Source organism: Takifugu flavidus, chromosome 5 (assembly GCF_003711565.1).
Source record: "Takifugu flavidus isolate HTHZ2018 chromosome 5, ASM371156v2, whole genome shotgun sequence".
NCBI classification, from domain to species: domain Eukaryota; kingdom Metazoa; phylum Chordata; class Actinopteri; order Tetraodontiformes; family Tetraodontidae; genus Takifugu; species Takifugu flavidus.
The window spans coordinates 7,249,012-7,261,755 of record NC_079524.1 but is presented as its reverse complement, the minus strand read 5'-3'; the positions used below and the strand labels follow the sequence as shown (position 1 = coordinate 7,261,755).

Below are 12,744 nucleotides of genomic sequence, written 5' to 3'. Positions count from 1 at the left end.
TGTCAGGCTGCACTTCAGCAAAATGGCTAAAAAGCTTCCCATTCTCCACTGTCTCCTCACCATATGTGCATTATATTCCATTCATTTTTCCTCTTCAGTGAGTGTGCAAGAGTCTTTTTTTAAAGCACAATATATTAACAAGCCAACCGTGGAGGATGTCACAAATACCAGTACTCATCAGAATTCCCATTCCAAACACGATTTCCTTCATGCAGGACTGACAGCAGATTGTCATCAGTGCTTCAATTAGAAGCGGCTGCCCGATGATGCCAAAGAGCCGCTGCCCCGTTTGCATTAGGCGCATTTGTAAAAGCAGCACGAGAGCTTGGACACACGAGAGCAGACCTTGTGAGTCCCGGCAGATAAGCAAAAAAAAAAACTTTGAGTCTTGGGTCAATCAAGCTTTCGATTTTTTTTTAGGAAAATCAATCAAAGCCTCTTTCAAATGAGGCTCGTGTTCTGTGGTGGTGGATCAACAGGCGATATAGGAGCTCAGGTCCCAGGAGGGCTACGTTTTAGCGAGCCTGTGCCAGGTGAATGCCAAGAGTCCTGGGTTAAAGCTGGCAGGAACGCTGCATGGCAAAATGGAGATATCTAAAACACACCATCTGTCATCATTACAAACCACCGTCCTGTTCTGAAGAACCACGAAGGTAACAGAGGCTGCACTCAAGGTCCACTGTTCAGTCAGTAAATACTTCTTATTGTTCTTTACAATCATTTTGATGATTGCACGTTACAATAGTTTCACAGATTTGTAGCAGTTGGTGCTGCTGAATATTCATTTTATAATAATCTAATGTAGCCCTCTGCTAATGCTAACAGTAGCAGGGTGTATCTGAAAACAGAGATCTGCATGATTCCATTGACCTGACAGACAAGAAGCATTGAGTCCCGCAGCTCTTTTATGGTGTCCTCCGACCGGTGTGGAGGGTCACCCTTTGGCCTAATTTTTCCACTGTTTCATGGTTTTAAACACACACACAAACTGTGATATTTTGCTAAACATTCACTCTCAGCCTCAAGGTCCTTTTTCCACACTCATGTGTGAATGGTGAAAATTTTATTTTAGTTCAGGTTCCATCTGCTGAAGAAAAGAAGAAAATAGAAAATAGAGAAAATTTTGAGGCAGATTTAGGAGCTTTCCTACATGTTCCCTGATGTAGCCTCTCCCATTAGAAGGAAAAAAAACACAATCAGTATTTCTTTGTTTATTTCATTTTTGGACAAGACGTCAGCTTTTTTTTTTTTTTAAAGAGAGTAAAAGCAATAAAGTCAATCATCTCTCAGAGCAGCAGCAGGGTACATTTACCGTTGTGTTCTGATACAGAACCAGAAAAATCCAACAAAGGAGGAAAAATCTTGTCAACCGCATGATTAAACAGCCAGCGAAGAATAGAAAAAAGCAACATCTCCAACCTTTGAATGTAAAATAATGAAATCCACTTGACCTTTCGTCTGTCTGGCATGTCAAAGCACTCCACGTTATCTCCGTCCATCAGTCTCTGCTGGAGGAATAGAAACATGGCTTCAATTCACATTTCTTTTCAAGTGTTTCCTGCCTTGTTTCCACAGCAGCATTATCATCCGACAGTCTGCCTTAAGCTCCAGAAAATGATAATACATTCATCTCTGGACTCGGTCCTGCCGCGACGCAGTGCGGACGTGGAATTAGCTAGCATGATTTAGGTTGTGTTGAGTCTGATCCTTACCCAGGCTGCTGTTTTCTCTCCTCTCACCCTCAGGTGATCACACTTTGAAGACATTTGAAGCTTTCTTTTCAAATTGTTCCCTAACCTTGTGCACTCGCCCTCGCTGATAACTCACTCCTGCTCATATTTCATTTTCCTTTCCACTAAACCGGCACCTCCTCTGATCTGCCTCCACATTCCACCGAGGAACCTGATGCACTCACCTCTGGATCCTTGATGGTCTGGATGGAGAAGATAACTGTTGTAAAATTTAAATTTTAAACTCCCCGTGTGTATTTTATCGACATCTTTCCTGTAGCCAAACAGAGCGCCGAGTTTTTTCCCCAAAGGAAAACTATGGCAGTTAAACTATAGATAAAATCAATGTATTTCAACTATTGTTATTTAAATAACACCCCTTTTTATCAAATATCCGTGTTGTTACATATTTGAATTAAGGAGTAAATGTATTCCTTACTCAAAAATTTAAATTTAAATTTACCTTTGAAATGTGCTCATTTCACTTTGTCACCAGGTGAACCAAACATTTTGGAAAAGCCACTTCCTGTTCCTGTCACATGACTGTCACATGATCACCAGGCCAGGAAGTTTGTTCAGGGACTAATCGAGTTAACCTCAAACCTAAAGCTGGATAAGGTAGATTTTATTGTGACACTGGTGTCATCACGGGTTCTTGTGGATTTTTTTTAAAACATCAAATTTACATTTAGGGCTTCACTGATGAACCAGGCCTGTTTATCTCTTGTGGGTAATGAGATATTTTAGAATATTCAAAGCAAACACCAATCAGCACGCACTAATCAGGACAGTGTTTTAGTCATTCCCTCCATAACAAGCCAGCTACAATCGCTCTGATTAGCCCGCCGAGATGAACAGATAAAATCAGACCTCCATTCTTTAACCACAATCTCTTGATGAGGAGAGCTCGATCAAGAAAAGGAGTGATGAAAACACCCAGAGGAGAACAGGAGCACGTTGGATGAGCAGCAGAACAGGACAGGTTATTCATCTGCTCCCAAACACAATCCAACAACCTGCCGGGTATTCGGAACCCTTCATTCCGACCACAGAGCTTGTAAACCTCCTGGGCAATTAAATAGGACATTATAGGGCTTTTGGAATAACACGAGGATTTTAAACATATATACAATGTACAATCCATCCATCTGATTTTATCTCTGATCCTTAACCATTATCATTATCGGGCTTCACAAATGTGGCGTTACGTAACTAAGCCGGCTTAGTTGCGTGCAGCCTCCTGATGTGTGCAAACAGAGAATAAATGGCTGCACACTGGCCACTGGATTATCAGGAGGTGACCAGGAGGAGGGTCAGGGAAGCGCCCGGCAGCAGTGCTGACTTTATTCTACCGGCTGCTTAAGAATTCCCCCCCCACCCCCACGTCATACAGGAAGTGGGCTAACCCCAACAACCCAATGAAGACTTAGACATGAAAAGAGAAATAAATGCTCCTGTGAGATGACACCCCGTCACAGTCCTCAGCAGTCGCTCCAGTCCTCAGCAGCTCCTCACAGCGATGTGGCCCAGACAAGCACGTCGGAGTTTTTCGCTCTTCATTACCATGTAAATACGGTTGTGATCCCGACCTAACCTGCTGACGCCTACAAGCGCGGCGTCGGTTCGACGATTCGCTGTTTTACATGATTTGCCACGATACCACGCTGGGATCAGGCCGACGGCCCCGATAATGAAGGATAAAAACAAAACGGAGAGACCAAATCAGACCCCCTTTCCTTGAGGCTCAGGCGCCTCAGATGAGAAAAGACAAGGAGGGAGGAAGGCGGAGGTAAGAGAAGAGGACAGGCAAGGATACGTGGAAGAAACAAATGTATGGAAGGAAGGCTGGGGGGGGCGCAGAGGGGGGGTGGGGGGTGCAGTCAGATGAAAAAAGGAGGCAGCAGGAGGGACCTTCAAGGAGGAAATCAGCTGCTTTCTAATAGGTGCTGATTACATCTCCTAAATGTCAAGTACATTTCCATTTAAAGTAGCTCGCAGCTTAAAAAATAGGAAGAACCCCCCCACACACACACACACATACACACAGAGAGAGAGACATACACACACACACACGTCATGTAAAGCCACAAAAACACACAATTGCCAGGCGGTAATTTAAAACCGCGTCTCTGTTGGCGTGTTTGGAGGAACATGCGTCCGCGTGGCCCCGTCCTGCACATCACTCTGGCAGGTAGCCAGAGCGCCGCCACAGCTCATCAATAAAGTCAGGGCACGTGCACGCACTTCTTTATCCTTCGTTTCAGACCGCCTCCAAATCTGCTCCGAACCAATGAGCCGTGTCCTCCCACCTGGGGGGTTTGGTGATGACTGCCAATCAGGATCACCGTGGCCGTGGCCGCCAGCAAAGACTGGGAAGATGGATGAACGCCCCCCAAGGTCTCCGCTGGAGCAAACAGAGCTCAGGGATGGATTCAATATGTCACAATAATGCACACGTGTGGCCACACACTCCCAGATGCGCGGAACGTTCCATGTGGAAGAACCTGTTGGAAAACATTGTCTGATATAACCAGCTGACAGTAGGAGGACGTATTGCAGACGGAAGCACGATATATTCAACTTCCTGTGGTATTTAAAGTTACTTCCTGTCTAGAAGACTCTCACTTGATTCAGGCAGGTTCAAGTGAACAAGTGAACTCCGGTCCACCCAAAAATACGGGTCCCCGTTCGCTTGCTCGCTCCAGATGTGGTTTGCTCACAGCAGGGAACAAAAGAGAGTAAAAACGAAGCCAATCAAAAACAAAATCCAAAGAACTGAACATCTGGGATGGAGATGGTGTATGGGCTTTATTAATATATAGATCTGAGGAATCGGGCAGGGGGCTGACAGAGAACAGAGTGGTTTCACGGGTCTGGGGGAACCAGGCTGATGGGGGGGGGGGCAGGAAATCAGTCTGAATAATAACGCTGGAAATTCAGGCATGAGACTCAAAGAATCTGGCAGAGAGTGTGTGTGACAGGGGAAACCGGCGTGCTAGTTTGGCTGTGGCGTGCTGGGGCAGACCGTAGCGGTCTTCCATTCCAGCTGATTCTACGATCTGCTGTCGCGTCCATGGGTTGATTTACAGGACAGCAGACATCTGGGTACAGTAAAGCCTTAATCCTCCTGCGTTCGCCTGTCGATGAAATAAAACTCACAACACGCGCGCAGCTCGGAGTTCTTTAAGCATCGCCCTCGGATTCTCAGCCGGCAGGCAGCCGACATTTGTGAGCACAAGAGTTTGAAACTTTTAATTAGGGAGACAGCTTCAGATGAAACCGGGTTTAATAATTTATTAGGAGCGGAGAGCCGCGGATGAAATGGAAGGAGAGAGCGAGGAAGTGCGAGGCATAATGAGGGGAAAAAGACGACTTGTTAAAAACAAGGTAGCTTGTTTGTGTGTTTGTTTGTGGGCGAGAAATCTACGGCGAGAGGGGGGTCGTCTGGAACTACACGGAGAATCGGCGGCGGCGGCTCCAGGCAGGAGTTTGGCAGCGAGTGCAACTCCTGTTTGCTTCTTCCTGCCGTGTCTAAATGAAGCCGCCGCGTCTCTTCTGCCCTTGTCAGCACTTGTTAACCTGCACATCGATTCTTCTCTCTTACTGTACATCTCCTTTAATTAAACACAGCCCAGAACCTGAATCCATCATCGTAGGACAAGTGTGACTATATATAAACCTTTACATTTACATGTATTGACAAAATATAAGTTAGAAGGTCGGCAGAAGCTTAAGAAAATGACCTCTGCTCTCTCTCTCTCTCTCTCTCTCTCGCCTCTCTCTCTCTCTCTCTCTCTCTCTCTAAAGTGGTGCATTCAATAACTGTTTTGAACACGTGAATTCTCCTTTGACATAAACTACCAGGTGCAAATCTCTCTTTCTACCGCAGCGCCTCCTAAATGCTGCACGCCGCAGCGTCCATCCGAATGTTTGTCTCAATCTGTGCACATTGTCTAAAAATAAAGGCTGCAAACCTCAGAGATCTGCAGGAAACGGGCTGAAGCCACAACGGTGCGCTAAATATTTCAAGGCGAAACACAACTCAACAGCTGTCCCTGCTGTAGCATTCATGCTCCTTCCTGTCCGAATCTCACGGACGAGGCACCGAAATCCAAAAGGATTCTTCTAAAAGGAACTGAAGAAGCCTTCTGGATAGGCGAAACGTCTTCAAGAGAAGAAACCCAGTCCAGTTGACAGAGAAAACTACCTTGGATTCTTCTAAAACACAAACTCTGTGTGGCTCAAACAATCAAAGACGTGATGAAAAGCCCAAGCAGGTCTGAGCAGACGGCCCATCAGCGGCCCGCTCTCCCTCACCAGACTCCAGTAAAACTACAGATGAAATTAAACTACCAGGACATGCGATCACTTCAGCGTTGGGGGGGAGATAATCGGACGTAACCCACGACGACGACGGCGGAGGAGGCACTAAAGACGTCCGTGAAATCACAGCATAAGGACACCAAATATTTATGGAAGCCACGTTGGACATCTGTAAGTGAAGGTTCCTGGTGCTGTGTGGGAGATGAAAGGCGAGAACAGGGAACAAGGGCCCATTTGAGCATCGATCACTTTTACGACCTCGGTCTGTTTGCATATTTTAGGCCTATAAACAACATGAATGATGTGCCGTGTAATGCACCATAATCGAGATTTATTCAGTCTTGGGTGGCGGGGTGGCGGGGAGAGGACGTTCACAACCCCACTGTGAGAGGACCGGCGAGGCTGTGCGCGCGCACACGTGCACATGCCGTGATTTATTTGATTTAATTAGATCGGCGATGTAAAACAGCTCGCAGGGAGAAGAAAGGTAAAGACGAGTGCCGAGGGAGGCATAAATAATGCCCGACTTTTCCTCCCTCCTTCCCGCCGTCTTTCCTCGCCGGCCTCCTGTTTTCTCTCTCGTCTTTTTTCCTGACGGTGTACAATCTCATTTTTTCATTTTTCTGGGCTTTCTTCTGGCTTTCTTCTGTCTCCATCTTGCTCTTTGCGACCCCCCCTCCCCGCCAACGTCCTCCACACTGCTCCCAGCTGAATAATGAGCAGGGGTAAACTCCTCATTAGGTTAAAAGGCCCACAGGAGGCATCAGGGAGGCATCAGGGTCTCTGGTGCCCTGAACACTCATGGAGACAGTTTGATATGATCAGACCACATCCAGTGATCACTGCGTGATCTCCAGAAGGGTTGCGCCTCCTTATTGCACTCGCAGGCACACGTGCACGTGTAGCCGCGGACAACAGATTTATGGTAAGTGATCAGAAGAGGAGAGGAGCATAAATCTACATTCTTCAGTGGTAACAGCCCGTGAAAGGGGTTGATCTGACAACCCGAGGCACCTACGCTCCGTCATCCGCGTCCTCGTCTCCGCCTCACAACAAGTATACAAGGTCGGGAACTTTTTAAATTGCGTTTACTGTAGCGACATGCTAATTATGACACCTTCCGGCACTTTTAGATATTAATGGCTACTTTTCCACCAACATTTCCAAGAACTTTTGTTTCCAGGAATTTATTAAACTGAGTCGTGTTGTGTGTGTGTGGAGGGGGGGGGGGGGGTCCTGGCGATCTGTGACATTTGTGTTTCCTCCAAACCTCAAAATTCTGGATGATGCTTTCAAACTGCACCCTATGGAGGGGTGCAGTCCTGAGCCTGGACCTCCTCATCCGTCCACTTTTCAAAACCACGAATAAGTGGCGTTTCATTTGTAAATGTAGACATCATAGCCGTATTGCCATGGCGTCCTGGTGCTGCTAACAACAGCAGCACGAATGCGAAGCGCTTCAGGGCGGCACCCTGCTGACCCTTAGACGAGGGTGGTTGTTTGGGGTTGTTTCTGGGTTTCTTTGGATAAATATGAATGCAATTCATGCGTTTTTGGAAGCATTCTAATGCTGCAACCTGGCAGCAACAGGTAAAAAGAACACGCTGACTTGGTCCGAAGGTGACAGTAATCTTCAAGGGGCTCAGTATCAAAGTCTTACAAACAGCACCAGCTCTTGTTTACATGGATTCGTATGATGACACTTCTGACTACGCGAGGCTGCTGGCGGGGCCTGAGATCAATCAGTCAATCATCTCTGCTCAACCCTTCCTCTTTCTCAGCTTCTCCCACCCTTTCCTTCAGGTTCCACAGTATGAGAACCTTCCACAGTGGATATTTCACACCAAAGACAAAAACAACTCTCCCACTATTCCTCCAGGGGAGGCGTGAGCCCGAGAACGCCGCTAAAGACTGGCTCATACATCTGGACTCATGAATGCATGTATGAGCAGAATATATGACCTGATTCGGGTACGTGCTCCTGCAGGATGGTGGCGGGTAATTCCATTAAGAAGCATAAACACAACAAAAGAAAATTTCCAGGGTTCTTTGACACCAGTTTTAGCACAGATGCATCAATGTGTTGAATGTTAGGAGCTTCTAATGCTGTTTTAATGTATACTCAGATATGCGGTTTTGCTCTTATTAATAAAACATACTTTCAGTTGGTGCTCCAAGTTAAGACAATAAAAGTCCACATAGAGCTGGAGGCAGGAGGTCCCTGGCTACCACTTAGCCAGCTTCCTGTCGTTAATCAGTGAGTTAGCGTTACGGTAAATTACTCACGAAAACATTCCCTTTATTCTAATCTTCTAATCTGTCGTATTTATGTCAGAATTGATTTTGAAATGGTTGCTTTAAGAAACAAAACCCCATTATAGATGCGATATCTGTTTTTGAGAGGCCTCGGGCAACATTCAGGATAACAGCTTTTTAATTGTTATTGATTAACAAAGTGGGTTTTACCGGGAGAAGTAATCGGCAGAAACAGCTGAGTCAGCGTGTCGAGCTTGTCATTACTGCCAGAAAGCAATAAGAAAACAATATGGTGTCGATGAAGAGTCCACACCACCAAATCGAATGAATCTTCCTCTAATGTGCTGCGGCGTGGCTGCCTTCATTTGTAGGATCGGTCTGAAAGCTAAATCCAACCCTCAAGAACCACATTAGCATAACAACAGCTGGAGGCGGCTGTACAGCACAGTGAAAACAAACACGACGCTTAAAGTAAACACTGAAGCGGCGAGTGGAAATAATGAAACAGGAATAAACTTGGAAATGTTTGAGCGGCAAGCGTCATTATCCCCACCAAATGAAACTGGTGCTCGCGCTAACTGGCGCTGTTGTAGTATTTAAATCTCATTTCTGCTCCCTTCATCAACCGTAAAGGTGGACCTCGCTCCCTATGTATTATACATAAACCATAAATATTCATGGGAAAAAATTGCTTTTAACAGAATAAAAAATGAAATCTGGCGACCTTGTGGGTGCCCTTTTCAAAGCGTCTCACCTGTGACCTTTGACCCATCAAGTGCCCTGAGAGGTGCTGGTGGTGATGAAGGGGCTGGTCGCGATGGCGCTAATGGTGGGGCGGGTCCTCGAAGGGACGGGTTCCTCCGAGGCAACCCTGCGGCACCCGGAGGGTCGCCAAGGGTCACGTTGAAGGTGCCTTTCATTACTGTGTTCATGACGCCCGGACTGAGCTGCGGAGACACAAACAGGAAGGAGGGATGACGATTTACGACGTCAGTAGCGACGACGTCTTCAGCACAGCGAGCCAGTCACACTTCAGGGGTCCTAAAAGGCCGTAATCAGCTATTTTACAGGGAACCGTGGACTCGGTCCAAAGGATGACTCACTTACGTTCGGAGGAGTAATGGCCCCTAATAACTCTTCTCCTGTCGCTTCCTCGGACCACAGATGATTGTGGCTTCTTTTAAGGACGTCACTTCACTCTTTCGGATGTTAGCTTATATACATTAGCAGATGTATTTCCTATTCAAGATCCCAGCTGGCATTATGTCCAGGGTATCGGGACTGCTTGATTTAGGTGCCTCTTGAGTATAAAAGTCTCTCTCCTCTCTCTCACCTCCTCTCCCAACCTCCCAGCATGCACGGATCAGTATTCCAGAGGTGCCAGAGAAGGATTTAGGCACACTGGTGGGGCTACTCAGATCTCAGTATTGATCTGGATGGGAAAAGGGTTGCGGGTTCAACTCCAGGTCACCCTCAGGGTTGCCCAGAAGGGTGGGGGTGATGAGGGAGAACTCTTGGAAGTGACGACACTCTCAGCATAGCAATGATGAAGGAGATTATGGGATGTTTTACTAGGTCAAAGAGGGGAGAGGAAAAAGGGGATGGAGACGGAGAGTCTGCCTGGCAGGAAGGAATGCGGGATCGGAGACTTTCCCACAGCACACATGACGAAAAAAGCGCCATGAGCATCATCCTCAACGGATGATGAAATCTGCACCTTCGGCCCCCCTCCGGCCCCCTCCGCGTATCACTGATTACACTAACTCTGATTTGGTTATCAACCGAGGCGCGAAACGTTTGCAGAGGAGTCGCTGTTGGTAAACCTGCTCGTTAGGACAATATCCCAAAACTCGGGCCCAGTCTCTCCACAAATTACCAACTCAGCGAGGCGGGAGGCCATAATTCTCACAGGCAGGTCGGTGCCGAGACAGAGAAGATAATTGGGCCATGAAAAATCCAGATGCTTGAGAATTAAATGGGAACTTCAGGTCATTACTGGCCATCAATCACAGGAACATTAGAAAGCTTCCTGTCACAATGGAAATGAGGGTAAAACGATACAGAATATAGAATAAATAGAAAGAAACTTAAGAGTTTCGCTGTCAACACTACCTAAGCAAGATTATTTACCTCACACACCTGTGATGCTAACAGAAATCCAATATATAATCAAATGGGAAAGGTTATAGGGAGTCCCAGGCACACGAACACACCATATTTACTTTGATTATTACTTCATAATAGGAGCCCAATAAAGCGGCGTGCTTGCAGGGACGTACCGTGCAGGCGAGGGCAGCACATGGAGTCCCGTAAACGCTGAAATGTCAGCCGAGTTTAAAACACCATCTGCTCCGATTTATAATAAATATCAAATAAACTGGGGCTTCTTGTCCTCTCTGTGCACGTGCCTCGCCATCAGCACGTTTATTTATTAGGGGAGAGGGGAGAGACGAGGAGTCGTTCTCTCTCTTACAGGTTGTGAAGCGTCCAAGTTGAACATCGTGACATGAAATCATGTTTCAGAGGTGAAAGTAACAGAAGGGCCGCTCATGTCCGTCAGGCGTGGCCGCCGCTACGTATGCGTACGTGGATTATACATCAAATACGGACCGAATACAGTTGAAATGGAGCCGACGGCAGCAGCTGAAGACACTCTCGCCTCTTCAACGGCCGCTTTTCCATTTCACAGCCGCGTTTCATGTTATCATCTATTGAATTTTACGGCCCTCTTCGGCTGCGATCTGTCTGCTCCCCCCCCCCCCCCAGGAGCTCTTCACTGTCTCACCTCTGCACCCTGTCTCCATCCTCTCTTTAGCCTTCTTGTCTCCCACTCTCGCTCCCTCTCCTCCTGCCCGTCCTCCATCCTCCCTGACCTGATTGCAATATTCTGACGATGTTGGACGGAGAACCGGAGGCAAAAGTGAAGGAATGAATTTGCGGAGATGAAAGCGAAGTGCAGCCGCAGCTCTGCGGGGAGGCCGCCCGACTCCCCGCCGAGAAATAATGTCCAATCATGCTGATGATCAAGTTCTGCAAATTAGTCTTTTGTGCCAAAATAGGTCTTGACAGCGGCAAGCAGAGAATCAGCTGAGTAGACCTGAACTTCAACCTGAGAGGAAGGAGCTCCGAAGACACGCGGAATGTGCTCGGGGCACGTTGGCCCCTTCGTTAGCATCAATTTGATCGAGCTGATTGCGTCTTTGGAGCTGCGTTTGATTAGCGATTAAACGCCACGCTGTTGCTCGAACCTGTTGAGGATCCACGGAGGACCTGGCCTTTTGTGCCAAAATGAAAGACCAAATCCGTCTGAAAGGTCAATTCCTCCACGCGTCTCTTCTGATGTAATTGCCTCATGCTTGACATTTTTGATAATTATGACTCCTGCTGCAGAATCAGTCCCACGTCCCTTTTGGTTGGAATAGTCTGATAGCTCGAGCGGCGAGGACAATGGGCAGGAGTGGGGGGGGAATAAGGTGGTCATTAAACGCAACACAGTCTGATCAACACCAAATGAGCCAGACAGCCATAAGAAATAGAGGCGAAGAGCACGGGAGGAGCCTAAACAGGCAGGACGGTGGTAACTGGAATCCAGCAGGTGAAATGAATCCAGGCAGAGAGCAGACGGACAGACGGACGGACGGGGGGGACGGCAGAAAGAGGCCGGTGGTCACACCCTTGGACACCAGCCTGGCGGTGAAATGTGTTTGATGTTCATCCCTCGCGGTCCGCGGGGACAGGGAACGGCAACATTGGCCGTTCCCATCATGCGTGACTCCCGTTAAAACACACCGGAGCCCAAACACAGTGTGTTGAAGTCCGTTAATCTCCGTCAGCCGTCCGCGATGGACCCGATAAACCCGTTCCCTCTCTTCAGACGTGATCTGTGTTGATGCCTGTTGGATTTAGTGAGGCAGGGATTAACTGAAACTGCAGAGTCCGACGCAGGTTGATTTTTTCCCGCTCTGTTCAACATTACACACATAAATTCTCTGCAGATGATGTGAGACTCTCGGTCAAGCAGGACACGATTAAAATCCAGCAATATGCAGGCAGACAGTCAGATCACATGACGTCTGCCTGCGGAGTTGTAGAGACATTTCTGGGTTGGATACCTGATAGGCAGCAGGTCCAGGGTTGGAATCTGTGGTGACTTTAAATCTGTCTTGTCTGGAGGTGATCAGGGCCATTTGTGGGTGAGAGTCCATCCTGACGTCGTACTGACCAGGGCCTGAGGACACAGCGCTAAAAAGAATCATGCTCGCCACACAATTCCAGCTGCAGATTCTGGATCCTTTTTTCCAGCCGTCTGTTCTTTGTAAGCGTATAGTTGTGAGGAGCTACGCTAAAGTGAGTCTGCTGGATCCAGGTTTGCCCACTTCTCCCCTTTGCAAAGCTAATATTCACTTTTATTTCAACCAGCATCGGGCGTATTTGG

General features: G+C 47.4%; 1 protein-coding gene across 6 annotated transcripts in view; it reads right to left on the bottom strand.

Annotated features, from left to right (window-relative positions):
• Positions 1 to 1,196: 1,196 nt before the first annotated feature.
• The window catches only part of stpg2 (sperm-tail PG-rich repeat containing 2), a 33,751-nt gene continuing 22,203 nt past the window's right edge, over positions 1,197 to 12,744 (bottom strand). Inside the window, exons 12-15 of one of the 6 annotated variants that reach the window (XR_008950566.1) lie at positions 12,422 to 12,537; positions 9,064 to 9,256; positions 1,916 to 4,234; positions 1,197 to 1,508 (exon numbers count right to left, since the gene is read on the bottom strand). Coding sequence is in view for 5 of the 6 variants with exons in the window: in XM_057032877.1 (XP_056888857.1) it covers positions 1,486 to 1,508; positions 9,064 to 9,256; positions 12,422 to 12,537 (332 nt within the window). In the remaining variant the exon portion in view is untranslated. Of the gene's footprint in view, positions 1,509 to 1,915; positions 4,235 to 9,063; positions 9,257 to 12,421; positions 12,538 to 12,744 lie in introns of those variants that run through there. The other 5 variants (XM_057032877.1, XM_057032878.1, XM_057032879.1 and 2 more) reach the window with 5 other exon arrangements.